The 26,717-nt window shown below is 46.6% G+C and overlaps 7 protein-coding genes across 9 annotated transcripts; 5 read left to right on the forward strand and 2 right to left on the reverse strand.

Annotated features, from left to right (window-relative positions):
• Nucleotides 1-1,685: 1,685 nt before the first annotated feature.
• Nucleotides 1,686-2,650, forward strand: FOXG_06997 (uncharacterized protein; the record flags this gene model as incomplete). Its single annotated transcript, XM_018385633.1, has 3 exons — nucleotides 1,686-1,754; nucleotides 1,904-1,931; nucleotides 2,001-2,650. 3 exons carry the CDS (start codon nucleotides 1,686-1,688, stop codon nucleotides 2,648-2,650), a joined length of 747 nt encoding a protein of 248 aa, XP_018244255.1.
• Nucleotides 2,651-4,791: 2,141 nt separating this feature from the next.
• On the reverse strand, nucleotides 4,792-5,121 carry FOXG_06998 (uncharacterized protein; the record flags this gene model as incomplete). Its single annotated transcript, XM_018385634.1, has 1 exon — nucleotides 4,792-5,121. One exon carries the CDS (start codon nucleotides 5,119-5,121, stop codon nucleotides 4,792-4,794), a length of 330 nt encoding a protein of 109 aa, XP_018244256.1.
• A 5,282-nt stretch (nucleotides 5,122-10,403) lies between these two features.
• Nucleotides 10,404-12,741, forward strand: FOXG_06999 (uncharacterized protein). Its single transcript, XM_018385635.1, has one exon. It carries the CDS (start codon nucleotides 11,047-11,049, stop codon nucleotides 12,175-12,177), a length of 1,131 nt encoding a protein of 376 aa, XP_018244257.1. The 5' UTR covers nucleotides 10,404-11,046; the 3' UTR covers nucleotides 12,178-12,741.
• Nucleotides 12,742-16,212: 3,471 nt separating this feature from the next.
• Nucleotides 16,213-17,026, forward strand: FOXG_19600 (uncharacterized protein; the record flags this gene model as incomplete). Its single annotated transcript, XM_018399859.1, has 2 exons — nucleotides 16,213-16,939; nucleotides 17,002-17,026. The coding sequence occupies exons 1-2, from the start codon at nucleotides 16,314-16,316 to the stop codon at nucleotides 17,024-17,026; spliced, it is 651 nt and encodes a 216-aa protein (XP_018244258.1). The 5' UTR covers nucleotides 16,213-16,313.
• Nucleotides 17,027-17,707: 681 nt separating this feature from the next.
• FOXG_19601 (uncharacterized protein) lies at nucleotides 17,708-19,216 on the forward strand (the record flags this gene model as incomplete). The annotated part of the gene is made up of 5 exons (XM_018399860.1): nucleotides 17,708-17,881; nucleotides 17,939-18,315; nucleotides 18,395-18,734; nucleotides 18,793-19,112; nucleotides 19,168-19,216. The coding sequence occupies 5 exons, from the start codon at nucleotides 17,708-17,710 to the stop codon at nucleotides 19,214-19,216; spliced, it is 1,260 nt and encodes a 419-aa protein (XP_018244259.1).
• A 291-nt stretch (nucleotides 19,217-19,507) lies between these two features.
• Nucleotides 19,508-20,608, reverse strand: FOXG_19602 (uncharacterized protein). Of its 3 annotated transcripts, XM_018399863.1 has the most exons (3): nucleotides 20,031-20,608; nucleotides 19,702-19,952; nucleotides 19,508-19,598 (listed from the first exon to the last, which is right to left on the reverse strand). In XM_018399863.1, the coding sequence occupies exons 1-2, from the start codon at nucleotides 20,209-20,211 to the stop codon at nucleotides 19,849-19,851; spliced, it is 285 nt and encodes a 94-aa protein (XP_018244262.1). In that variant the 5' UTR covers nucleotides 20,212-20,608; the 3' UTR covers nucleotides 19,508-19,598; nucleotides 19,702-19,848. The 3 variants fall into 3 exon arrangements, with proteins under 3 accessions (XP_018244262.1, XP_018244261.1, XP_018244260.1); XM_018399862.1 differs by having other exon boundaries at nucleotides 19,508-19,952; XM_018399861.1 differs by having other exon boundaries at nucleotides 19,702-20,608.
• A 1,333-nt stretch (nucleotides 20,609-21,941) lies between these two features.
• Nucleotides 21,942-22,600, forward strand: FOXG_19603 (uncharacterized protein; the record flags this gene model as incomplete). The annotated part of the gene is made up of 2 exons (XM_018399864.1): nucleotides 21,942-22,342; nucleotides 22,585-22,600. 2 exons carry the CDS (start codon nucleotides 21,942-21,944, stop codon nucleotides 22,598-22,600), a joined length of 417 nt encoding a protein of 138 aa, XP_018244263.1.
• Nucleotides 22,601-26,717: the final 4,117 nt, after the last annotated feature.

Consider the following 26,717-nt stretch of genomic DNA (forward strand, 5'->3'; position numbering starts at 1 on the left):
CTGCATGTAGACTAGTAGGCTTCTTATTCTTAGTATTTAACCTGTTTAATCAAGCGAGTCTGTCATTTTAAGACTACTCTATTATGTCCCGTTTCGATCTTTAGAATCATTTTTCCGCCAAATTGGACATTGGGGTGTCTTAACTTTGGGCTCCAAGTGAGAAATGTGTCAAGGATATAACATGATAGTTGGGTGCGCTAATTGTCACTGTTCGACTCAGATTCGGCTGTTTAGTTTGCCTCAACCAGAAGCATTCTGTAGAATAGAGAATGGTTAATGCATCTATCTTGAATCAAAAACGTCCCTTTCCTTTCCGCATGAACAGCAAGACAGGGTGGCCTTACAGGTGACGAGCAAGTGTGACCACTCTGACTTTTTCTTTTTGCGCAGGCTTTTTGAGATGGTTTTGGAAACACCGCCAATCATATCTTCCACTTGTCACCTTCTTACTAGCAGTCGATGGTGTGCAAAGAAGGATCATGGTGGGTCAGGAGCCCTGAATTCCAGAGGGTTAAGAGGGTGTTGTAACAAACGAGCCACAAAACTTCCCTGCTGTGCTTGCAGCCCACAAGGGGGTTACTTTTAAGAGCCCAGAGGCTGATCAGCCAGGCTGAGCTAAGGGTACCGCTATAGATGCTGGAGCGGAACTGGGGAAATTTGACGAGCGATGCAGTCAGCGTACAGGACTTGGGGATAAATAAAGCGTAGACTGGTACAACAACCGCACGCCCTGGCAGTTGGTCAGTGTCGACTATAAACTTTGAGGGCATCTTGTCACAGACAACGAATCAGAATTGCGACCGATATTTAGTTATGGTAAAGATATGGACGGCAATGCGGATATTGTCCTTTTACGTGGGGACTAGACACGTCACCAGAAGCACGGAGTAGCCAATAATATTCATCAGTGATCACTCCAATCGACAAATCATATTCAAAACCCCAGATGACTTAACCCTGATGTCACCAGCGCACAGGCCCAGAACTCTATTACCCTGCAATTACTCCGTACTCTCAGAGGTAATAATCCCCGCAATCCCCGACAAGTTAAGCAAGCCATGGAAACAGTAAGTTAGATTAAGCCCTGTTGGTCAGATGTAGACGCTCCCATCTTCTCTTACCCTCCCTTGAAACATTGGGGCCAGAGTTTGAGGGGTTTGCCGCGTTAATCCAAAGTGCTTGCATCTCACATATGAGAAATAACCATCTTGCTGATCCGGTGTCGGCGCGAAGTATCGTTTGCAACTTGAAGCATTCGAACCAATCCAGACCCATTGATCTCTCTACCAAGCCATTCCCTCGAGGCATGCATCTGCAACTGTATGAATGACAATCTGGATGGGTCGAGACCGTACTCATCGAGATCCAGCTCCTGCTGTGGTAGCATTCTGTCTTTGCCATAGCTTCTAGATGGCTACTACGGCTAATATTGAGGCGCTTCTGATGTGTGCGTTGAGTGTGTACTGTTGATAACGTACACTCGCTCGGCCGACTCCAAAGCAGCTTGCGGGTACGGCCGGGGTTGACATTGCCAATGGGGTGGCGGGACCAAGCGACGTGCTCCCGTAAAATATATATTGCTGAAACACCGGCCAACTTTGGCCTCTACACGCACACTTGGTTTCTATATCCCATTGTATAATACCCATCTGAGTTCTCTCTAGAAAACTGCGCTCGACCCCAGAATGGCTATCTATGACTACGCCACCGGGCTTGCTCTGCCTGGTTGGGATCAAGAAGATAAACGGTACGAGGTAAGTCGACGCTTTCAACAGTACGACTGAGGGCAGCTGCATAACGGTCGTTCTGTTTCCACCCTCGCTTGTTAAACTCATTGATTCACTCTGGTGTCATCCGAAATTCCTTGTTTCGTTAATCACTAAGGCCAAACTCAAACTCATAGCTTTTCTTGAACCAGACTCTGGATTCAGGTACGGAGTACGCCCCAGCATGATCGATGTTTTGTCTGTACTGATGAATTACATGAGCTTGTGTTGTAGGTACTCCCTATGAAATGCCGGCTCTCGACTACTTCAATCAATTCTTCTCATCACCTCAGCCCACGTCGGCCTACTCTTCCTCCGATCAGTACACCCTAAACCTCCTCTCCCAACCCAACAGCCCCCACGATGTCATCAGCGCACACCCGTCTCAGTCTGGATCTGCAATAAGCACAGAGAGCATGGACAAACAGCCAATACATAGCATATCAGTCACGACTGACCAGGTTCCATCAGCAGGGGGCCACAGCAACGGTAGCTCCGACGGCGATAACGACATTGATAACATTAAGAACGAAAAAAGTGGTAGAGGATTCGCCGACTTCAAACTCCGTTCAGCATCCCGCAAGTCCAAGAGACCTCGCAAGGAGCAAGTTCATTCCTTGCAGGCTCGTGAGTGCCACAACGAGGTCGAGAAGCAGTACCGCACACGCTTGAAACAGCGCTTTGAGAATTTGCTTGCCGTCTTGCAAGCGTCACGCACGAATGATGAGGATCTGAGAGGAGTCAGTGCAACAGATGTAGGGTACGTCCTTAGCAGAGGTGAAGTTTTGGACGCAGCGACACACCGTATCTTGGCGTTAAAAAAGGAAAATGATAAGCTATCATCGAAGGTAACACAGCTAACCGATGGAGCGGCGGTAGGGTAGATATATTCAGCTTACTTAACACAGCTGTTAACCCTAATCTACATAATGCCTTGGCTACTGAACCGGATATATAAACTCACAATTGACCTTGCCTCTTGATAGGCATATTATTAGACATACGAAGTAACGTACATGATAAGCTTATGTCAGACAAGCATGTGTCACAAAAAATCTCAACCTTCAAAACGGAAATCGCCGGAAAAGCACAAAAAACTCTCTAATCAATTAAACTCAACTGCTGTATTGTTTCTCCGGGTATTGCAACAACTATTTGACATGTCCTTGTGCTATGCTCTGTCTTGTCGCATCCTCCACTGCGCCTTCCCCTCGGTCGTGCCGACCCTCTTTGGCCACCACTTCTTGACGATTCCCTGTTTCCAGGCTGCACTTATTTTGGCCTTGCACGCCTTTCTGAGCTTATGACGGCCATTCCGCTTGCAATCATGCCCATTAGAAAGCCAGCTTCATCAAAATCGTAGCTATCAGCCACGTCGAGACCATATTTCGTGATTGTAATTTCCAGGAGCTTAAACCGCTTTCGAATCTCGGTTAGGTCTTCTCATTTAGCCTTCTGGTAGTCATACCTACGAAATAACCGCGTCTTGAGCTCTTTGTGTTGGTTGATGAAGTTAGAAGCACAGCGCTTGCCGACGGGTGGTGCGTCGAGACTGCATGCCTTGCTGGCGGCAACCAAGCTGCGGATGACAAACTTAGTATATTGATGCGGCGCTTCGGACACGTCGAATTTTATCTAGAAGGCAGTTATCCCGAACCCAAATTCGAATCGTTCTATACCGGCGTTTATGCTCCTTCTGGAGAACTTGTTATGTCATGGTGCAGCGAAGACTGCCAACACGATCGGAAACCTTACAAACGGTCGATTGGCTATTCTCTTCTTGACCGTACATGATTTAAGTACCTTGTCTCTGCACAACGTGGCGTCGTTCGCTATTAGACCCGTGTATCATCGAGGGCCGGGCGCAAGTGGATGCAAGCTGGGCGTCGTCCTATGGTACGAAGGTTCGTCTCCTGAAGCGGTACTGGCCATGAAGAAATTGATATCAATAAGTGGTAACATCACGAGAAAAACGAAGCAACAATCTCACTACGGTTGTGAGCAGTGTGATGTAGCGATTTCTAACAGCCGAGATTGTTGGTACTTCTATCACGAGCCACTTTTGGTGTGCAGCTAGGTACCTCTCATTTGCCGCATTTCAATTGGCTACATCCCCGCTTCGGTACGCCACCTGAATCTTATGCTACCCAAAGGGATGAAACCTGCAGAACTCTGAACTTGCTACGATGGCTCTTCACAGCTGAGCTTTGTCCAGGTGTTAATGGCTTACAGCCCCACTCCTTGCACACCATTGGTCATGATCTAGCTTAGCTTTTGCTTATGAAAGTTATCGTGGACTCGGAAAGACACCTTGTCTCTTAGAAGCAACCTTCGCGTTTCGTTAGGTGACAAATGTTCGTAGCTTATGACAATAGTTAAACTTTTGGAATTATTCAATACTTAGCCATAACGGTCTGAATCTCCTCTCTTAGCCACATGAAGCAACAAACTTGTAACCACGATTGATCTGACACAACACTGTCGTGTCGTCGTCATGTTATTTCCAGGCTGTCCTACTATAGCCTATCAGAAGTTTTTAGGCCGGTGTCGGTAATATGCTCGTCATCATAATACTAATAACATTATCACACCACCGTCCATCACATGCCAAGAAATCGAATGCGCTCACTTTCCCTTAAAGTTTGTTTTCCTGCTTATCAGTGATCAACGGTACTGTCTCTACCTCACGAATGATAAAGGCTCTAGTCACCTCACTTAGATCCTCATTTAGCCCCGCGCTTTGCGCATATTAAGGATAAAATTTCATCTTTTTGCAACATTATTTGCTGTTATAGACGATTGAAAATTCGAAGGTGTTAAGATGTAAGATGGTGGATTACTGGTTGGTGAGGCAGCGTTCAAATTCTTTTTGGGCACTAAGTTTATCAGGGTCGTAATACCATGTCTTCTCTCGCCGAGGTCTGCCTTCAATCCCAGCTAGCTAGTAAATGATGGGGAATCAGGACGCCTGATATCGTCCCCCCACGTGATTCCTCTGGAGTTTGGTGAGTGGTGGAGGAGCCAGCTAATGGGGCTGTGATTGGTTGCCATCACCGTTATTGTTGCCACTGCCGCTGTTGATGTTATCACCGCGATCAGTCTGTTCAATCGGTGTTCGGCAAATTGGACATGTGTTGTGTTCCTTTAACCACAGGGTTACACACTCCTCGTGGAACCAGTGGTTGCAAGGTAAGAATGTGGCCATATCTCCCTCCTTCATCTCATTAATGCAGATTGTACACTCTGCCTTGCCTTCTGAGCCCAGCATTTGCCCGTCAACGGGCTGGCGCTCCAAATTTCGAAGGGCTTCTTCTGTAGCTGGGGGTGCGGCGTTGGACTGAGAGTTGGCCTCCATGAGACTAGTGATAATCCGGCCCAAGTCCTCTTGGGAATACACTGCATGAATAGGTCCTGAAACTATCATCACCGAAGTTATTCCGCCTCCAAACGGTCCAAAAGTAAAAGTTGTCCGGTGTATGCGGGGTCCAAAGGTTTGTTCAGCGGGCTGCTCACGCTCTACAAGGGTCGGGTCAACGGCAGGGTCGTGATGGTGGTGGGGGTGATCAGGACCGCCCCGGACGCTCCATCGAAAATTAAACCCATTATGAGTATGTTCATCTATGTCGGCTTCTTCAGGATTTGAATTGTATGGGTGGCGCTCAGGTGGAGTGGAGGCGGAGGTATGGTCATCGAAGTGGCGGGGATCGTTGTCAGGATCAGTCTGGTTATCATGATTAGCAGCCTGGACGCAAAGTGGGAGCAGCGGGAAGCATACAATCTCTGCGACCCCTCCATAACATTCGGGACATATCAGTCCATTCTGGTCTCGATACCATTCATTTGCGCAAGCATGGCAATAGACCACCTCACGGCCCGCGGTCGCGTGGTGGATATGCGTCTGCGCATGAGAAGGCATCTGCTGTGCTTGGCTGTGTTGGTACACACTCAAATCAAGGCCGACAGTGAGGCTGACGAGGTGAAAAGCGCGTGACACCACACTGAAGGATGGCTCGAGAAGTTGTTATAGCGGAAGCCCAAATTCGGGGGTGAGTGGAACTAGACACTGACAGGATGCGATGTGATCAAAAGAGGTATAAAACAAAAGCCGAGCTTTGTAAAAATGTGGAAGAAGATATTTTAAGGGGCTGAGGAGGACTGTAGTTGCAGGTATAGGTAGTCTGGAGTGACTGTTACAGTTGGAACTTCCAACTTGGAAGAAAATCGATACAAGTAGAAGATCGGAGCTGGATGACGAACAGCCTCGGGTTTCTCCGCGCAACAAAGCAGCAGGCAATGCCTAGAAAGTAAGTTAACCAACGGAACAAAATTAGTGATAAAGCAGCTAACGTGGTTTAACGAGCAGCGGATATAAGCGAACGCCGGATTTTCCACCACTCTATTCCAGCCAACATTGACTACATCACTACAACAGCTCTAAAATCAATTTTCTTCCCTTACATATTTACATAAATTACCTCTTTTTCATTCTCACATGTCCGCGAGTTATGTCCAGCCTTACCGCACTTCCTACAGTTCCGTTTACTTGCTTCGCCCATCTCAGACTTACTACTATTTTTACTCTCTTCCTTTTCTATGTTCTTTTTGGTACCTTTCTGAGGTATAATGTCTAGCCCCGTTTGAACAGAAAATATTTCTCCATGTTGGATTCTTGTTCTTTTTGCCTTTCGCCGCTTGCTAATTGCCTCGTTGGCCCTCTGTAGTGACCGGACCTGATCATTGAGGAGGGTCACCAAGTGCGCTAATGCTTGCGTGCCTTTCGCAAGCTGGTCGACAGCCTCGTATATTGGTGTCTGAGAGCTACTATGATGTCTGGCAATCCGATCTTTGGTCAGTGTGGCTTGCGAAACTGTTTCCGTTCGGTTGTGAGGTGTCTGGGAAACCCAGGGCCCGTCGTTGCCGCAGGGCTCTCCGGCGGTGTTGGCGTTCGTAACTTGATATCCAGCTTAGACAGTACAATATCCGGGTCAAGAGGTACCAATACCGATGCCCTAAATCCTGCCTTCATATTTGTTTCCCTCATAGTGGTAAAGAAGGCGGCCTTGAAAGCGATTAAAAAGTCGACCTTTGCCACGTGGTTAATATGTGACTTGACCAGCCGCTCGATCTGTTGACTATATGCCCGCTTTAGAGGAGCGAAGCATGCGACATCTAGTGACTGAAGAATATGCGATGAGTAAGGAGGCATGGAGATTGCGATGATCTTCTTCCCTTTGCAGAACTGGTCGAAGCCGGCGGCGAGATGGCTAGAGTGACCGTCAATCACCAATATGCGGTAGATGCCACTCTTGCTATGAGCAGTATGTTTGTCGAAATGCTGGATCCATTCTAGGCCTGTCTCATTGTTCGTCCATTCATTGTCGGTGGGCTTGATGATCCAGTCCGGTGGGAGACCGCACTCTGAGTACCAGTTCGCCAGGTGATAGGCCGCCTTAATCACGATGAACGGCAGGTTGCACCAGCCTTGTGCGTTGATTCTTTGGATCACCGCCGACCATTCTCGGTAACCAGGCTGAATGTTTTCGGCTTTGCTCTACGTTCGGCGCGTGTCACTACCATAGTTGGTGTAATAACTCCCATCATACACCCGGTCTCGTCAAAGTTGTAGATATCAACATCATCGATGCCGTACTTGGCCCTCACATTCCGCATAAGCTCGAACCAAGCTGGAATCTTATTGGGGTCTTCGCATAATGCTTTTTGGTAATCTAAGACGCGGTTGATACGGGTTTGAAGCTATGGTTGTCGCTTAACAGAGTTTCTAGCCCATAACTTGCCAACTGCCTTGTACCACGCTCTGCGAGCAGCAAATTAGCCATATCCTCCACGTCAACTAGCCTTGGCGGGAACCCTCGCAAATACAGATCGAGGATATGCTCAAAAATAGCCTCTTATTCCAAATCAGTAAGTTTTCGAAAGTTAGGTGTGATATCGCGTCGCGATGGACGGCTTTTCATACTGGCGCGCAGTGTTGATTCGGGCACAGTGTGAATCTTGTCGCGTGAGTTACGGGTAAATCTTTTTCCCTTTTTTTTTTTTTTTTTTTTTTTTTGATAGCTTGAACAGCCAAAAGAACCTTCCTTTCCTTTGAATCAGATTACATGTTCTACGGTTGAATGGCATGATGCCAAAGTAAAAGCTGTACTTTAAAACTTCAGCTTAGTCAGGAAGCAAAGGCAAGTCAGCGTTGCCTGATGATAGAGAAATAATAGGAGTTCCACCGTAGCGCCGAGAAAATAATAATACAAGTCTATTACGCCCGGTAGGCCAACGCCCAAAGGGCTCTGAAGCTAAGATTACATGCATCTCTCTAGTAATTGCCTTGCTCTCGCTAAGCCCATGGAAATCTCGCCTTGTTCTTTCCAGTCTAGTCATCGTTTTTCTCCCTTATCCTCGTAAATATTAGTATGTAGCAAGCCGACTTGAAGCCCAATCCCTCCAAGTGTTCAGTTTCCTATCTTCGGCGGCTGAAGCGAGCCTGCTGTTAGTTATTTGAGGCGTCAGAGATTGTAGTTAGTTAGTTAGTATTGATTTCTTGATGCTATGTTAGTATCGCTTGGACCATGTCTGTTCCAGGCGACCTGTACCGATCGCGAACCTGATTGTGGCTCGTACTGCGTCCATGTTTGGCGTCCATTCCTGACCGTCTGATGCTGCCTTACCTCCCAGATGAAAAGAGAGGTTGCCGCGTTTCTCATTCGTACACTGAAACATCTCTTTGCGTCCATTTCACGCATCGAAAGAGGAAATGCTCTACCGTTTCCTTTGCCCACCTACATGGGCACTCATCCGTCGGTGCTGCCCTGATCTGATATAGATAGCCGTTCAGTCGCATCATTCCGGTTCTAAGCTGCGCCAGCACGCTGGCTTCCTTCGATGACAACTGGTCGTATAGCAGGCGGGTATGTTTACCGGGCAGAGCTGAGTCGACTATCCTAGAATGCCTGCCAACTCCTTCTGGCAACTTCCTCTCGCTTCGCAAACCTGCCCTCGTTCGATTAAGAATTGTGGTCTTTGCTTTGATCATTCCTGTCCGTGGTGTCATGTACGGCTCCGTTGCGTAAAGAGCTGACATCTTGGCTGTCTTCTGGATTTTGAGCTCGCTGTCGTGTGGTAGCCAGATGATATTGACTCTGTTGCCGTTTCCGGCTCCGAGAAAATAATGTATTACGATGCGATTGCGGGGTAATTGGAGGGACATCTAGCGTGTACGGACCAGAACATGTGCATTGCGTCGCAATGTATGTATGTATGGGCGGCCAATATGCGGGACGGGTACACGTCATTCTAAAATTGGATGGTCCCGTCCCAGCTTCCATATTTGCATATAGTCTTCTCCGCTATCGGACTACCTTGCGCCTTTATGTTCCACTACCTCAAGTAGTTTAACGAGTCCCATTTACCAGCTATTTCAATGAGCCACTGGCTTGAGGTGAAATAGCCACGATATATCTGAGTTCCAAATCTACTCCAAATCCTACTAGAGCTAAAGATGTACCACAATACAGCTTTCTTCCTCTTTCACGGCCGAGTACAAGACTTGTTCAATACCCTGCTAGGCTATTATGCAAAGCTCACCCATGCCTCTTCTGCTTGTGAACAGCCGCCCGTTCTCAGTCTCTTGAGATACTTTTGCTTCGATGCGATCAGTCTCTGCTTTATCGCAGTCTAAATAAGCCATCATATCTTCTTTGGTCCATTCTCTTAGGCTCGTTGAGGTGGCTCCGCATCTGCTCATAATCAAGTCACCAGCCGTAGCTTGCTTTTGGATTTCCTAAAGGCAGGCCCATTGCTTTTCTATACTGGCGGTTACCTAGTGAGGTTCTCAGTGACTGGGCCTTATACCAATCATCTCTTGACGGGACGTATCTCTGGTGGCGCTGTTGAATCTGGAACTGGATCTTGCAAGTAAGGGTGATGATACCGACGAACCGATAGCGGAGAAAACTATACCAACTATGGAAACTGGGACGGTACCCCTCCAATTTTAGAAGGACAGGTGCCTGTCCGCCTATTGACCGCCTGTATGTATGTATGTATAATTTTCGTCCGGGGGGCGTAGGCCCCAATAGTCCCCTACTGGGACACAGGACGTGCTGAGCTAGAGGAATTTCAGCCTATCTATCCCTTTGAGTGCCACAGCCCTTAGGCGGGGTCACGACAGGGGTATAGAGCCAATCAAGATAAATAAAACTAACGGTACTTTTCCACACATACTAATTTGTATGATGGTAAAAGTCCCAGCAGTTTTGATTGTTACAAAGAGCTACCTTACAGACTTGGCAAATATCTTATGAACTTCTGGTACCCTACACGTACTAATCTTATGACTAAGCTAAGTGGGGCGAGTGACCTTCCTAAGGGCTTGTGGCACTCAAAGGGATAAGCTAATTACCGAGATATTTGGCCCTAACGTGGATTAGTCATTCGCTACGCGAGATTTGTCTTCCCCTCAGAGACCAATTTCTGTGAACACGTCAACAAACTGCGCTCTATCCTGCATATCAGCAGCACAAATGGCGCATCTTATCAAGTTTGCTTCCCGCCAGCGGGTTCATCAAGCGCGACTGATGAATGACAGCCGCAAGGTAAGCCTGTTTTTAGGCGATCGTGAGCCTCTAGACGCGGTTGTCGCGGGGCTGCCTCCGAGTAATCGCAGTCGGATGGAGGGCGTACCAGCACCTTCCATTTAGCTGCAAGCATATAAGAAAGAGGAAAGGTAACAAAAGAAACGTATTGAAAATAAAGAGAGAGAAAGAGAGACGCGAGTGCTTCTCGAGTCGTGTTCGCCTAGTAGCGAGGGCAGATCTTTCCAAAGAACGCGCTGGCCTTGCATAGGTCGATGAATTTGCTGAAGTCTTTTCCTACTGCTAGATTGACTGCTGCATTCGGTGAAGGGGCCAGCCTCACCGATGACGGGGCGGTACCTTTCTGCAGTAGAAGATGTGATCCGGTGCTTTGCTTCGGCCACATGAGCAGACCACACGAAAAGTGGTATTGGGGCCATTACCAGTGGCAATTGGTAACCACAGTAGCATTCGTCACGAATCGTCCTATCGTGCGTCAACTGTGACGAAAACCCAAGAAATTAAGCCTAGCATACCACCCAACGGCACAGCATGTGATAATTAGGCTCGGATTGGTTGGTCATCAACCAGATCACCTCAGCCAAGACGAAACCACCTGATCATGTGCCATACACATGTTGTCGTCAGCCATCAGCGCAAGATGAATAACTGTATAAGGTGACACGAGAGGCCAGATGAGGAGCAAAAGTCTGCTTCTCAATTCATTAAAGCATTCCCAGTCTCTTGCTGAAACTATTACGGAAATGGCGTCAAATAGCACGCTTCCACTTACTATGCGCGCCGTACAATGGCGCTCAATCAAAGGCGGCATCGAGAAAAACCTCAAGCCAGTCATGGATGCAAAACTTCCCAAACACGCTCATTCGCTCCCAAAAGGCCACACACTCGTCAAAGTCGCATACGCATCGCTTAATCATCTCGACTACAAAGTGGTCGAAATGCCTCTGTGTAACATAATGTTCCCCAAGCCTGCCACGCCAGGGCTTGACTTTTCCGGCACAATTGTTTCCACAATGTTGGACGACTTCGAAGAAGGACAGCGTGTCTTTGGGAGAACCGAGTTGCTCAGTGGTGGAACTATGGCAGAGTATGTTGTTGTCGGGGGCGCAGGAATAGCTGCTTTGCCTGATGGTGTGTTCCTCAAAGAAGCAGCTTGTATTGGTATCTGCGGTACAACTGCTTTACAATGTCTTCAACCGTTCTTGCAGCCGGGAGATAGAGTTTTTATCAACGGCGGTAGTGGAGGCGTTGGTATTTTCGCGATTCAGATTGCCAAAGCCTTGGGCTGTTCTCACGTCACAACCACTTGCTCAGCGGCCAACGCCGAGTTTTGTCGAAATCTTGGTGCCGATGAGATTATCGATTACAACTCTGAGAATTCACTTGAGGTGCTCAAGAAAAGTGAAGAGCAATTTGACTGCATCTTTGACACGGTCTTTATCAATCCAGACATGTACTGGCAGTGCTACCAATACCTCAAGCCCCACGGAACATATGTCTGCGTTGGCCTACCACCAAGATTCCAGACCCTCAAGTCTATTCTTACCATCAAACTGTTACCGAGATGGCTCGGGGGCGGAAAGCGAAAGTTCAAATATCATTCGGTGATTGCGAACCAGAGGGATTTCACCCAAGTTGCCGGCTGGATCAGAGATGGGAAGATTAACACTTTTATCGAGCAGGAGTTTGCATTGGATGATGCAGGAAGGGCTTATGCGAGATTAAAAGCGGGAAGAACGAGGGGAAAGTTGGTTGTTCGTGTTGGAGGAGAGCCTGGCAGCGGTCAGTATGATCTTGATCTTTGAGGCTGGGGGCAACGAGATGGAAATAGTTAATGGGATATGGTCGGGCTATATGTTTTCGAGTATGGAAATCCGATGGACACTAAGGAAGTGTTTAATAACGGGTGATGGCGATTAATGATGAGGGAAACAGACTTGCCTATCCTGATATACTATCCTGATATACTATCCTGATATTATTTCTGCTATCCTGCTATATCTGATATGATATATATCGGGTATCGGATAAAACTAGGCTCTCTTACCCTGATATCAGGATAGACATCAAGATAAGCTGCACACTCTGATTGGTTAGGGTTAGGGTTATTTAAGAAGAAGCACCCCGGAACTGAAGTGTAATCGTCCTAAAGTCATGGGAATTCAACGAGCCAGCGCAGAGACCAATATCCCTTGTAAAGAAGGCTGGTTTGGGGGTTATGAAGGCACAGTTTTAAGAAAGGAAATTCGTCCCCAAAATCCATAGAATTTCAATGAATCCCCTATACACGTTGGAGGGATTGACAGCAGCCCGAAGCTATTTTCAACTCGCAAGGAGAAAAGCATCAAGCCTGTTGCTTTTCAGCCGGTGAATAAGGAGACAATGACCGCTGTGGATGCAATCAACGCCATAGCACAAGCAATTCCTTCTTTCCTTATTCTTGCGATGAAATCTTTGCTTGAAGAATATGCTCTTGCCGAAGTAGATGAAGATATTATCCTTACACGTACGGAAATTGGATTTAATAACAGTCAGAGAGCTCTCCAGTGGCTACAACACTTCAACATACACTCCTTCGCAAAAAGCAGCGATTTCGATGACTTTACGATTGAGCAGTGGTTTGGGTACGGTCTCGAGATCACAAGGGAACTTCGTCGCAAGAGATCACCTTCCGGGCCTCCAAAAGAATTCTGAAAGAATCGCCCAATAAAGAGAATGATTTTCATGAATGGTTTCACAGCTCATGAGAATACCCAGTCCATCTAGTTTTATACAATATTCAAATATTATTCTCATCAACTCCCTAGTCATACAAGTCATCTCATTTAGCTTCTTGATAAAGGGGTCCATCAGCATCTCGAGCGCGCACAACGAAGTACTTTAAATGACTCCATTGGAGGCAGCGGGCTTCAAATATCGAGATTTAGTTCCTCGGTATGTGGAATTGTCTATACAAAGCTGTCTTTAGAGCTTGCTATACATATATATGTTGGCTGGGAAAAGTCAGGTCTTTGGCAAATTGACCAGGAAGTTATTTTGGAACCTCTACGACGAGCAGCTCACGAGCAAACCGAGCCTTTATTTCCCAACCTCCTTCATCCAGTTACTCCAAGAAAAGCCAAAAAAGAACAGCTGAATCCGATACAAGATAAGCTGCAAAATCTCAGCGGTCCAACAAGAGCTATCTTAGAAGATGTAGAGTCTTCTTTATACTATGGAATTAGCGCCAAATCGGTGCAGAAGCATATTGTAAGATTACAGGAGGAATACCTTGAACTGGAGTCACGCTGGGCCCGTAGCCCCGGTGGAGGTGCTTATACAGTCCAGCAGCTGCGCATGATGTATGGGATCCGGCTCAACAGGAATTACAGATAACTAACAAAAGGCAAGCAAAAGACCGGGAAGCATGGTTCAAGGAGCTACGGGAGGAGTCCCTGTTCAATGAAAATAACAGACCGAAATTACGAGGAAGAACAGCTGTCAAAGTGAAGGCATTACGAGAAGCTCTAGAGGCAGCTCGGTGGACTAGCATATATACAATCGAGGAGCAACAACGCGGGCTATGATAATGGGAACCAACTTATAGGAAGAGCGGTTCTTGATAATTACAACGGTACCAGAATCGTACCTTGAAGCTATTCCTAACCTCGAGAAATGGGCCGAAGAAAGCTCTCGCCCTGCCGAGGCCAACGAGGCTGAAGATATATGTTCAAATCGAGATTGCTGATGATTTTATCTCGGAAGTCTCAACACCTAAGTTACCTTCTTTGCCAAGGACATCAGGCTCCGATGAGGAGGATATTGAGATCATTACCTGCTCCCGAGTGGCAGCTACCGCAGGAGGCCCTTCCAATCACTCAATAATGCCATTTGGCCTGGCAATTGATGTAGGGGAAGAGGTTGAAATACCTGTGATGCCTTAGAATGAATAAGGCTACGACCATGCGCCGAATTATTACTCTGATGGTGATGATACAAGTTATGTAGAGGTGGCTGGGGTCATCGTGCATGTTCCGAGGTCGAGGGGTCTGACTGACCTTTAAAAAAGATTTAACAACACAACACAATAATTAGTAGTTTGTTTTGAATAAGACTACTATCGCAAAATATATGAGATTACAGCAATCGCATGATATAACCTTTATCTTCCATGCGACCAAAATTACCTATGGCAATGTATTCAAAGGTTAGGTTATGCGGTTATGGTTTGAACGCGGTGAGGGGTTGCGGCACCCTCTTTAGTGGAAAAGGGGCAACACCACTTTTATCAACCCGTACTCCAAAAGATGTTTTCTTGTGCTAAAATATTTGGCAGCTGGCGGGCCTTTCGTGATAGTGATATTTCTTCTTGTATGTCGATAGCGTGAAACTTCCGCGCTCCCCGGAAGCAGAACCATATTCCGCCTTGAACCCTTTCTCCCCACCATTTTCTCTCACACCACGTGCCGATTCGTTTTGACAAACTGTAGCGTAGTAGGCTGGCACGGTGAACCACCATCCACTAACAGTCTGCCTCCCTCTCCCAACTCGGGGATAGGCTGACCGTAGCGTGGCTTTTATCGGTTGGAATTGTTGGTCGAGTTAATATTGGATACTGTAGGAATATCGATGTAAATATCGATAAATCCTATTATCTATTAGAGAAGTAGTTAGCCGATTTCATTTTCTGCTTATTCCATGATATAATGGGGGTATGTCATCTCAGAACCTTAATTCGGAAAAATGGCTTTGCGCTAATGTTTACTCTGCGTATAACCTAGAGGTCAGATCAGTTACAAATCAGCTGTAAATTCGCACTGCTGCAACTATGGGGCATGGGGAGTTTTGGGGCGGGAGGTTACAACGAACATTCCGACGCGAACGACGATCCCGGTGGTCAATCAAAGTCTAACTCTGAAACTAGAAGGACCGTTGCCGTGAGACCCGGTATATGTGAGATCTTAGGGCTTGATGCACCGTGCTGATAGCTGCAGTGTCCAAGTTAAACGAAGCAGGATCAGTAGGTCCTATTGCTGCTGGCACCAGATTATTAACTACATGTCCTCAAAACTCTTAAGCTGATCGTTACTATCAGATGCTTTTAGTACCCTTATGCGACATAGGTTTCACAGTGCTCAAACCCCCATTTAATCAGCGACACATGATTCTGGCCAGAGCGCTCGGAAAGGTGATCCATCACGCCACTGTAAGCTTCAAAGTTCAAGGTGGACCTTGGTGTGAGAAGGAAAGTCCCGGCTTTTGGCGTCCATTAGAGGTGAGAGACCAAGCCTTTTTAAGTTTTCAGTCACCCCTGCCCTCATAAAAACTCATTCAATAAATTTGAAATGGAGGCTCTGTTAAAGGTTACATTCATATGATACGGCTGAAGTCGCGCCCGGCCCAATTCTTTCTATGTTGAGTCAATTATACGTAAGCTTGCAGGTTGCACCTCAATTATACCTATCTCGTATTAAAGGATGTGTGAGGTTTCATTTGAGCGATTTATCATCTCTTGTGATGGCTGCTTGTCGACGCTCAACAAAATCGAGTTGCATTCAAAGTTGCCCCAGTCATCAAGTCATATGATTTAAAGAGGGACCTCGTTTGCAAACTTTCTCTCATGGATAAACGGCCTCACTGTAATCACGGCCGAGCGCAGAGTTCGATGTTTTTGGTTGAAAGAGAAAACCGAATATAGATCATGGCCTTTGCAGGACCCTTCATGGAAGATAGGCCGTTTCAGCCGACTGCCTTTATCAATTATCATGGATTTCAGGAAGAGCAATATCAAGTTGGCACACAGTGGCATGACATAGCGGCATATCAAGTTCCAGAAAAACGCAACGCTCCCTCTGCTGCCTCCTTTTCAACGAACTCATCTACCCCTGAAGAATTATCGATCCCAAAACAAGATCCTAATAGCTACTATCACCATCAAGCACTCGAAACTTTATCAAACAAGATGAGTTTCGGTTTTGTGCCGCCATCACCTACATACCATGGGATTCAGCAGGCGACCAAAAGCCATTTTTCAATACCACCGGCTCCTCCAATTCAGAATAAGACGAATAATCCTACCCGCAATGGCCACACCGATCAAAACTTCCAAGGTCCTGGCATTCTGTCAAAGCGTTATAGCTATCAGCCGGCACAGAAGCCACCCGGAGGGGAGGATCGTGGACGCAAGCCCAAAATTCTACAGCAGGGCCGTGACAAGGAGTCTCAAGGAAAGAGAAAAAGTTCAGATAACGTCACGAAACCATCGCATCTCAAGCGCTTAGAACGGAATCGACTTGCTGCCACAAAGTGCCGTCATCGCAAGCGGGATGAGGCGCTCGCTTGGGCCGCAGGAGAGAAACAGCTTGCCGACCAGCATCGACAGCTTTCTGCTCACTTCAACTATATGAAGGAGGAGTTCTATCAACTGAAAGCAGAAGTTCTGCGACATAGCGGCTGCGAATATGCTCCTATTCAACAATATATTGCAAACGAGGCACAAAGAGCTGTCAATGACTTGGCTTCTCACCGCTATCTGGCTGTGGAAAATGGCATAAGCACGATAGGTCCATGGCAGAATAATATAGGCAGGTATGTTGATATGCCAGAGCACATTGCAGAGTCCTCCCGCAACATTTCTCACCAAGGTACAGCTATGCTGCTTGCAGAGGATTATAGTGGAGACGAAATAATGCACAAACTGCTACAATCTTTCATGTGACATTTATCTAGGGGTAATCAAGCTTATAGGCTATAGAATCGCATTCAAGTTAGATATTAAAAGTACAGAGGAATGGTTGTGATTATGACGTAACATCCATATGTTATTCATCTGGTCAGATATATCTGGGGCTAATCGTCGGGGTTAAGTGTGATACCATTCGCCATCGCCATGATTATTAGCGGTTCATTAGTATCACCTGCCCTCACTTACCGAAAGCATAAGACATCAGAAGTCTGGATTTAGGGTGATGCGTAGCTTCAAGTGAATAAGCATCAGGTGCAATTGGCATGAATTTCTGGTTGGTATTTAACTTGGGGTAACTGTGGCGCGCCATTGGCTTTGGCCGGGTGTGATCTGATCCAGAAGGTTTATGTCGACACCCTCAGAATGACTGTCCCTCATCTTACGCGACACTGTTTGTCATATAGTTCATATTCTGCAAGTGGCTGGTATTTCAAAAGTTGCGTTCTCGCTGACAAGGTTGTTTCTTCAGTATGTGTCTACGTTTAAAAAGCATGAACGTACTTTACCTATTTGGATCACATAATCGCACTGCCCTATCAACCTGACGCAATCGAAAGGTTTCTGATTCCTCGTCTATGATCAACCCCCAGCCAGTATTTGAACCCTCAATAATGTCGAAAAGATATCGTCAGCTACTGCCTATCCCTGATGCTGAAGGCAAATCGCCCGATTCACATCCTTCTGGTACCTTTTCCACTCCTCGATCCTCGAGTGACGAGCTACTTAAACGGCAACGGATTGGAACTCAACTAGCCTGCAACGCATGCCGCAAGAGGAAGATTCGTGTAATGTCCCTCATCACCGACTTTACCATTTACCTTGTTTCTAACACTGAACATTAGTGCGACGGAAGACGGCCTCAATGCGAGGCTTGCCGACGAACAGGAGAACAAGAGCCATGTACCTACTCCGAAAGCCGCAGCCAGGGCCAGAGCAAAGAAACAGAGAAAATTCTGGAACTGTTTAATATTATGAAAACCGGCCCCGAGAACTTGGCTATCGACATTCTACAAATTATTCGAAGCCACAGCGATCTTGACACTGCCCTCTCAATACTTCAGCCCCGATTAGTTTCAGCACAACATGCTTCTGGCCAGCGGTGGCCCGCTGGGGCTACTAAATATCTTGATCTGGAGTCTGAGCTTATGGCAAGGTATTCGTTGTCATTTCCGCCACTCCAGCCATACGAATCTAGCATCTTGAACTCTGTCGAATCATGGTAATGCAATTTCTAACGTTCAGCATCTCGCTGTTCACTTGCCGCTTCCTCATCTCCCGTTTGAGCTGACTCTTGGTAGGGCTGTTCTTTCCACCGGCCGTATATCAAACACTGATAGCAAGGTCTTTGGCCTGCCAACTAACTCCGAATCGAACCTGTTTCCGGTGCATCACCCTAGACAACGTTCTGCACTTGTCCCAGGTCCTTGTGACGAGCGACTACAGGAACTGAACATAAGTTTCTGGACTACTGTGCCCATCCCTTCCGATCGGGCTGCCAAGGTTATATTGTTGTATTTGCAGACAGACCACCCTCTCCTGGGTACCTTTGACCCGGATCTTTTTGTGAAGGATTTGGTGAACTGCGAAACGACGTACTGCAGTCGATTTCTCCTCAGTGCTCTCATGTACTGGGGTTGTGTAGGTGTCTTGAAATATGATGGGCAACTTATCGCGCTTGCTAACAGAAACATAATAGCAGATATATAGTGCGATCGACCCTACCGTCAAGGAATATACGCTGCAGTTTTGCCAAGAGGCGGAAACACGTTGGTCGGAAGAGAAGTCAAAAGATTCGTTTTTGACTCTCGCTGGGACACAATTGCTGGGCTTGGCATATATGGGCGACGGAAAAAATCATTATGTCTTGACGTACATGTCGGAAGCTAACTCCATGGGAGCACGTCTGGGCCTGTTTGGAGTTGATCCCACCGTTACAATCCCGAAAACGGTAGAGGAAAGTCCTGAACTACAAAGCGTGATATCCTACGCTGCCTGGGGCAGCTTCAATTGGATTGTGTAGGTTGACCATTCAGGATTCAGCGTCAATCACCCAGCCTACTAACATGTTTAGTCTTGTTTCTCTGTTCTACCAACAGCCCGGTGTTTCATACCCAGAATAACCCCCTACTTTGCCAATACCGGGAAATACGTCGCATCATAACCTTGATGATAGCCCTGAGCCGGTTCAGCAAACTCTGCGGTCAGCGTATATGGGTGACACATTTCCAGTTCTTTGCCGTTTCTGGCGAATACTTCATGAAGTGACTTTGCGATACTACCGCGATCAGCCTATCCCGCGTGAGGATCTAAGTGGACATATCACACTTGCATTTGCTGAATACAAGTATCGTGAGCTCATAGCTTGGGCTGAGACTCTCCCGCCGTCCATGGTGCGTTCGAAACACAGTCCGCATCATGTTTTGATATTTCAGTATGTTAGAACACTGTGCTCCTGGCGCGGGAAATTTTACGCGAAGATTCTAACTTGGATGAAGTATCTGGCTTCATGTCGCGATTGTTAGTATTTGGCACCCTTTCACGGTTCGAGCGAGGAAATCCCCGAAGCCACTGCAACTTAAGACATTTCCTTGCAAGAGAAGCTCACCCGATGCTGCTTATATAGCGTCAACAAACCAACTCAAGCGCCTCGTAGTAATATACCGCCAGAATTACGCATCTTCGACTTATACAATGCTATGGCACACAGCTCTAGTTCATATCGCAAACGCTATCCTCGGCGATAAAAAGAGCCCTACTTGGCGCTTCTATCTCCTTTTCTGCATCCAGTGCTACGGACACCTACGACAGGCATATCGTTTTGCAGAAGCCATCGGTCGGAGCATCCTGTCGATGGCACTGCAGCAAGGCAATTTGTCAGCAAGCGAACCCGACGATTGATGGAGCAGTATGAAGAGAACTGGTTAAACAACCCACCAGAGGGTATTCGGGCCACGTTCATGGCTGACTTGAATCTTGCCATGACGGACCCTACGGAGGCAAGCGTGGAGAGCCTGGCTGAGAGGTTCGAGAACATAGCGTTGTTCCGAGAGTATACGAATGTGGAGGCCTTCAGCGGGAATGAACTGATAGAATCGGATGAAAATTCTGGGGACATGCTGTGAAAACTCCTTGCGGTTGAGACAAGTGGCGTGTTACCAATATTCGGGCTGGATCTCCTGGTAATGATTATTGGCTCCGAATACACCCCCAAAGGCTCTAAAGAGGCAAGGTATGGAAATATGAGACTTCCGGATGTCAGGTTTGCAATAAGACGATCGAAAGAATTAAGGAATAAAAGCCATCCGTGTGAGTAAGGTCTATAGCAAGCTACTTCAAATAATTGAGCGGTAACTGGCACAGACGTGGATTGAGCAACGTGATGCGCATGATTCTGTAGTTTTTCAACCGACTCCTGGGAGGTTTCGGGTTGTACGTTATCTGGTTGATTAGATGGGCAATATACGGCAAGACTGGAAAACTTGGGATGTCCGTTGTATTATCAAGGATGGATATCTCCGATTTTACTAGCAGGCTCATGTGCAGCTCGAAATAAAAGGGATGACGTACATTTCTATTGGAAGAAAAAATCATGCCGTGAAATGCTAGTCAGCAATTGGCTGTTTTCAAGTGTAATACAGTCACAATAGGTATAAAGATGGAGGGTCGCCATCCATTAAACCTGAATCATGTTATTATTGCCTTTATGTCAGATCATGGAATCTGCATCAAGGTTTGAAATCGCATTAATTCGTCTCGGCTCATTGCAAACCTAGGAAGGACCACAGAATTCAAAATATGTTAACTAAGAAATGACATGATATTCTGTCTGTCGATATCTGACCACCCCGTGCGAATACTGCGGGGAGCTACTCGAGGACATGTCATCCCAGTCGCATGATCTGATGGATGAATGATTGGAAGAGGGGGCTGGTTTGCGGCCGCTGCGCACTGCGACTTGATATGTAGACCGCGTTGATTTCTAGATCAAACGCCTAAGCTACCATATCGCCCAGCACCTTGCTAGTCATTTTCATCGAGCTTTAACTCCAAACCAGTTTTCAGCCCCAGTGGTTAAATGTCGCCAACTACCTGCCTTGTCTCGCACATCATTAGCTTTCTAGAGCAATATGCATAATACTCATGAACTGACCGTTTCTTTCGTTTTTAAGGTTAAAGCAAGAGGCGTGAAAAGCCAATTACAACAAGACAGCCAGGTATCACATGTCCTAATGTTAGGTTAGCCTGGATTCAAGGAGGCGTTATGCAGAAGTAGTATGATCTGATAAAATCATTAGTCAAACTGTCAAGGCTGCGGAAAAGTGGCGTATTTTGGAGTGGTGCGCCGTTGGTGGTGGCCGATGTTATACGATGACTCTGAGTGACGTATATTCTGGAGAGGGACGGAGTAAATGTATTCTGCATTTACTCTGTAGACATCAGACCATGAATAAAAAATAAAAAATAAAAACAGTTGAATTAATGGCTGTTGGCAGACGTATACCCTTGTCGATCTAGATATGTTTGATGTTTGCACCCACATGCAATCAATTGACCGGATGCAATCTGATCCGCAAAGTTTGTCCATTGCTTCCTCAAGCCCACTGCTCTTATTCAGCCATCTTGTTTGCTCTCAAATCTGCTCTCAGATCAAGGCCCCTTAAAATGCAAGATAGGTATATATATACAGCCAGCACTTATTACTATCCCCACAGTTCCTTGATTAAGATCGGGATTGTCGGTTCCAGACTAGCCAGTCCTACCACTGTCTGACCAACGCATTCGTGAGTTTGTACTCTCCTGCCAGAAGGAACATCTTTAGAATTCCAGGCCACAAACAAAACCATTATGGCCAACATAAAGGCCATGACCGGCCATCTTGATAATGACTCAAGACCTCTTCAGGAGAATTACAACAAGCGGACACAACTCAATACATACATCTACGAGTATTTCCTCCATAATGAAATGTTTCAATGTGCAAAATCCATTCTCAAGGCCGACTCCGGCGTCAGTGTTCAAGGGCATAGCCCTGACAGTGTTCGCAACGGCAAAGGCTGCAGGGTAAAGAATGCCCTCTGTAATAAGACCACTGACACCCGCTTGGACTCCGCAAGCCCAAATCCTCTTCCATCTCCCAATATTCCCAGCCCATCGCCAGATAGCTGTTTTCTTTATGAATGGTTCTGTCTGTTCTGGGTCATCTTCAACGCTCAAAAGAGCGAGGATGCGAGGATTAAAGCAAAACAGTATGCAGATTATGTGCAGGTATTGCCTTGAGAACATGCCATTCCTCCTAACGTAGCTAATGTGATATATCCCTTGAGTGCCACAGCCCTTCAGGAAGGCCACTCGCCCCACTTTGCTTAATCATAAGGTTAGTACGTGCGGGGCACCGGAAGTTCGTAAGATATTTGCCAAGTCTGTAAGGTAGCTCTTTGTAACAATCAAAACTGCTGGGACTTTTACTATCGTACAAATTAGTATGTAGGGAGAAGTACCGTTAGTTTTTTTTATTTTAATTGGTCCTATGCCCTTGTCGTGACCCCTCTGAAGGGCTGTGGCACTCAAAGGGATAGAACAAAACTGGCCAAGGTGGAGTGTTAGCCTGTCGCAGGCCTACAGTCCCTCACTACTGCATAACACTCCTGACAGTGCAACACGCAACGTATTCTGTAATTCTGAAGAAAAGGGTGCTAGTAGCATAACGCCCCGTATCTTAGGTTCCCAAGCTTGGGATAGAAGCAACGAAGCGTTGCAACAACTCCGAATGCAATTGACGTCGATGGAGCAACAATATGAGAATGAGCTCACAGCGCGACGGGGTAAAAGCAGTCTGTCTCGAAATGTCGGAATACCTGGTGGCTGTGGCGTTCAGGAGCCTATAAAAAGTTCTAAGCACTTTCAACGGCCCGCTCTACAATCGTCAAAGTCAGAATCATTGCCTGATACTACCAAACAGTTATAATGTGGCACTCAACCAAGGAACAAAACTGGTATGCTTACCCTTCTGCTAGAAATTTGGGACTTTGTGGTTATATTGACTCTCTCTATCTCTTTACAAATGGCTTACCCGCAGTATAGCACTTAATCTCTCTAAAGCAGACAATAATGGGCCACTACAGTGGCAGAACGACTTAAGTGAAAACCAGATTACCTGGACTACTCAGCGTGGGGTCCAGGGTATCCTCCAAGAACAGTCGCCTCCCGTTAGTCAAGCCAGTCGATGCAAACGACAGCGCCAAGACAAGAAGCACTATTCCTTCAAGGTCACAGACGGTAAGGGCTGCCTTGCCAACTCCACGGCTTAGCAAAGCCGCTCGCGAGAAAGGCCCCTCTCCTGAGAGGGGCACTTCCAAGAAAAGGACCACGAACGTTAAAGACGAGGCAATTAACTTCTTGCATGCGACCGGGTTGCTTAAGTATTACTAACGTTTCGTAGATGGTGACTTGTAAGATTCCTAAATTGAACGTCGACTCTACAGCGACACGCCTTGCGAATGCTGCTCCGAACCCATCGCCTCATATCAACCTCGTCGGCATAACCAAGAATGCCCAAAATACTAGTCTTACGCAAATAGTGCCTATCGGACAGCCAGCAGTACCTCTGTCATCTACGACTGCTTCTATGGTACCTAACCCACCTGTCGACTTGGTTCAGAGCACGACATTTAGTATGGAAAATTATAATGTAAGTGTAACTTGTTGCCTCTTTTCAGGGTGTGATGTAGTAATCAGCTGAAATGGTCGTAGGACTCTGCGAGTCTCCCTACACTTACTAGTGATCTTTAAGATTTTGATATAGATGCTTTTCTGGAAAGTAGCGCTGAAGGTGTAGGGAACTTTAACTTAAACTATCTTCCGTTCAACATAGATACCGATAATATTGACCAAAATTGACATATTCATACCCTCTGGATATAATCAATACATTGCCTATGTCGCGTGATTCGCTGTAAAACATTCCTATTATCTGTACCGGCTTACAAAGGTCCCTTGCCCACTGCTAAAGAAGGTTCTTAGTACGGTATCATGCCCTGACATAAGCGGCGGTCTGATGTCATGTACATGTACCATTGCGACGTTTTAGATATGTATGGGGTTCATATTTGCCCACAAAGCGAAGGTGATGCCCAGTCAGATAAGGATTGAAATGCACGGAAGTTGAATGAGGCGTAGGGTCAGACGCAGTTGTTGGCAGCTGGAGAAGGATAAGGTCGTCCCGAATTTAGTTCGCGATATGAGCAGAACCTATATCAGCTCGAAAGATAAAAATTGTCGAATGCCTCTACGATGCACAGTACGCGCGGGACAAGATTGAATAATCCGAGCTCAGGCAACCAGTGAGCTCAGCGGCCAAAACTTTCACTAGGAGAACGTTATTATGCCAAGCTATGTTCTGCTTCCAAAGAACACAGATGGAGTATTATCAATTACATCTCGACAAGCGTGTTAAGAGCGTGCGTTGGGGCGCACGGCATGAAGTGTTATCATTGTACAGGATATCGGATCCTCGCTATGGTAAATAGGCTCAACTATGCCGTCATATTGATACATCCCAAGAGCAGCTCCAACTGCAGTAGATGGCACCAGGTTCACAGCCCTGGCATACCGGGCCGACAATTAACCCATATTGGGACTTTATAAGGGTACTATTTGTAAGAAGCCTACTTTCCTTCTCAGAATGCAATAGCTTATATATTAAATAAATAACGTATACAATAAGTGAGTAAATCAGACAAGCGAGTGGATCAAAAATCCCTCAACCTTACATCTACCATCTGATCAATTGACTCAACCAGATAATATGCCTTAATCTAATAAAGAGGCTTAAATCTTTCTTGCACTTCAGGCCTATCAGGCTGACCCTAAATCAAGTCTGCGACGAGCTGCAAAGATCTATGAGGTTAACTTCTCAACCATCTATCGCCGTAACAGTGGCATGCAAGCCCGGTTGCGAATGTATCCCAAACTCATGGAAACTAAATGATCTCGAGGAAGAGATCATGGTCGAGTATATCCTTGACCTAGATTTGCGAGGATTTCCTTCCCGGAATCGTGATATTGAACAAATGGCGAATCGACTACTTGCTGACCGCGACGCATCACCAGTTGGCAAGCGCTGGGCTATCAATTTTATGAAGCGGCAACCTGAGCTCAAGACGCGTTCTCAGCGGAGACATGACTATCAGAGGGCTAAATGCGAAGATCCAATCGCTAGTCGCAATTGGTTCAGGCTCGTACAGAACACAATCGTGAAATGCGGCATCCGATCAGATGATATCTGGAACTTTGACGAGGCCGGCTTTATGATGGGCGTCATATCAAGCGGTATAGTCGTTACGAGCTCAGAAAGGTGTGGAAGGCCAAAATTAGTGCAGCCTGGAAACCGGGGATGGGTTAGAGTCATCCAGGCGATCAATGCAGAAGGTCAGCGATTGATCCATTCATCGTGGTTGCAGGCCAATATCTCCTTACCAATTGGTATTGAGAAAGTAACCTCCCGGTCTCTTGGGCTATCGCCACGACCCAAAATGGCTGGACGGATAACGAGACGGGTCTCTAGTGGCTAAAGCACTTTGATCGATGTACAACCAACCGATCAACTGGTCCCTATCGTCTTCTAATTCGTAATACCTTGGTGGAGAAATAACCTTACATCCTGGCTATAACTTTGCTACCGTTCCTTTATTTCCACTTCAATGGCTCAGATTCTATATTTTAGCCCTGGTAGCAGCATCTTATCCTTCAAATGGCCAGCTACTTCTTAAATTGCAAACGATACGCAGGCTGCTGACGTGTCAGACAATGATTGTGACCGAGATGGATCCCAGTCACAGCTTGAGTAAAAATAATACTTGGTCTCGACCAGTGGCACCACACCAAAAAACAAGATTTTTACCACGCGCAAGGGGACCTTGGACGAATTGAGAGTGGCCAGTGACACAGTGTTATGGGCCAGATGGGAATCGTCAGATGCCTCCGACTACCAAGTGCCATGCCCTGAAGATGAACCGTTTTTGCGTAGACGGCAGCTTTTACTGGCGCAAGGGACAGACAACAAAAGAAAAGATAGCATAATTCACAACAAGCCGGTTGAGGCCTACGAGAAGGTGGAAGCGAAGTCTCTTCAATTACCGAAGACGAGATATTCGGGGGTGCGGGTGTCTCCCATGGCAACCAACTGACGTCTGGTGATCCAATCTTAGAGTAAGGAAATACAAGGGCATGAATAGAGGGAGAAAGGTGTGGGAACAGATGGAGCTCGTTGGTGCGGCTGTCAAGCACCATGTTCTGATCTTTTGTGACCCCTACTACTGAGTAATGATGATAGGAAGCATGGGTGCCCGACCTATCTGAGCCAATAAAATCATCGTCTAACTTACGCCAGGAAATTTAAATGGCCTGATTGAACACTAAAGTCGGCTGGAGAGCAAGTCCCGGCTAAGGTTCGATCTAGTCCATGCTGAACATATATTGAGGAATCATAGGCAAGACCCAGCAATCCTTGCTATTATTTACGGAGTCTCGTCTTTAGATGCGTCATGAGCCCAAACGGCAGCTTAAATCTAAATACTATAGATGGGCCTAATTCCGGGTCAGGAAGTTCGCTCACGATCGGTA

The sequence above is a fragment of the Fusarium oxysporum genome, chromosome 6 (assembly GCF_000149955.1).
Source record: "Fusarium oxysporum f. sp. lycopersici 4287 chromosome 6, whole genome shotgun sequence".
NCBI classification, from domain to species: Eukaryota; Fungi; Ascomycota; class Sordariomycetes; order Hypocreales; family Nectriaceae; genus Fusarium; species Fusarium oxysporum.

What these genes read in the sequence shown, in the direction of transcription:
- FOXG_06999 (XM_018385635.1), top strand. Translation starts at nt 11,047, where the DNA reads ATGAGGAGCAAAAGTCTGCTTCTCAATTCATTAAAGCATTCCCAGTCT.
- FOXG_19602 (XM_018399861.1), bottom strand. Translation starts at nt 20,211, where the DNA reads ATGTCCCCAGAATTTTCATCCGATTCTATCAGTTCATTCCCGCTGAAG.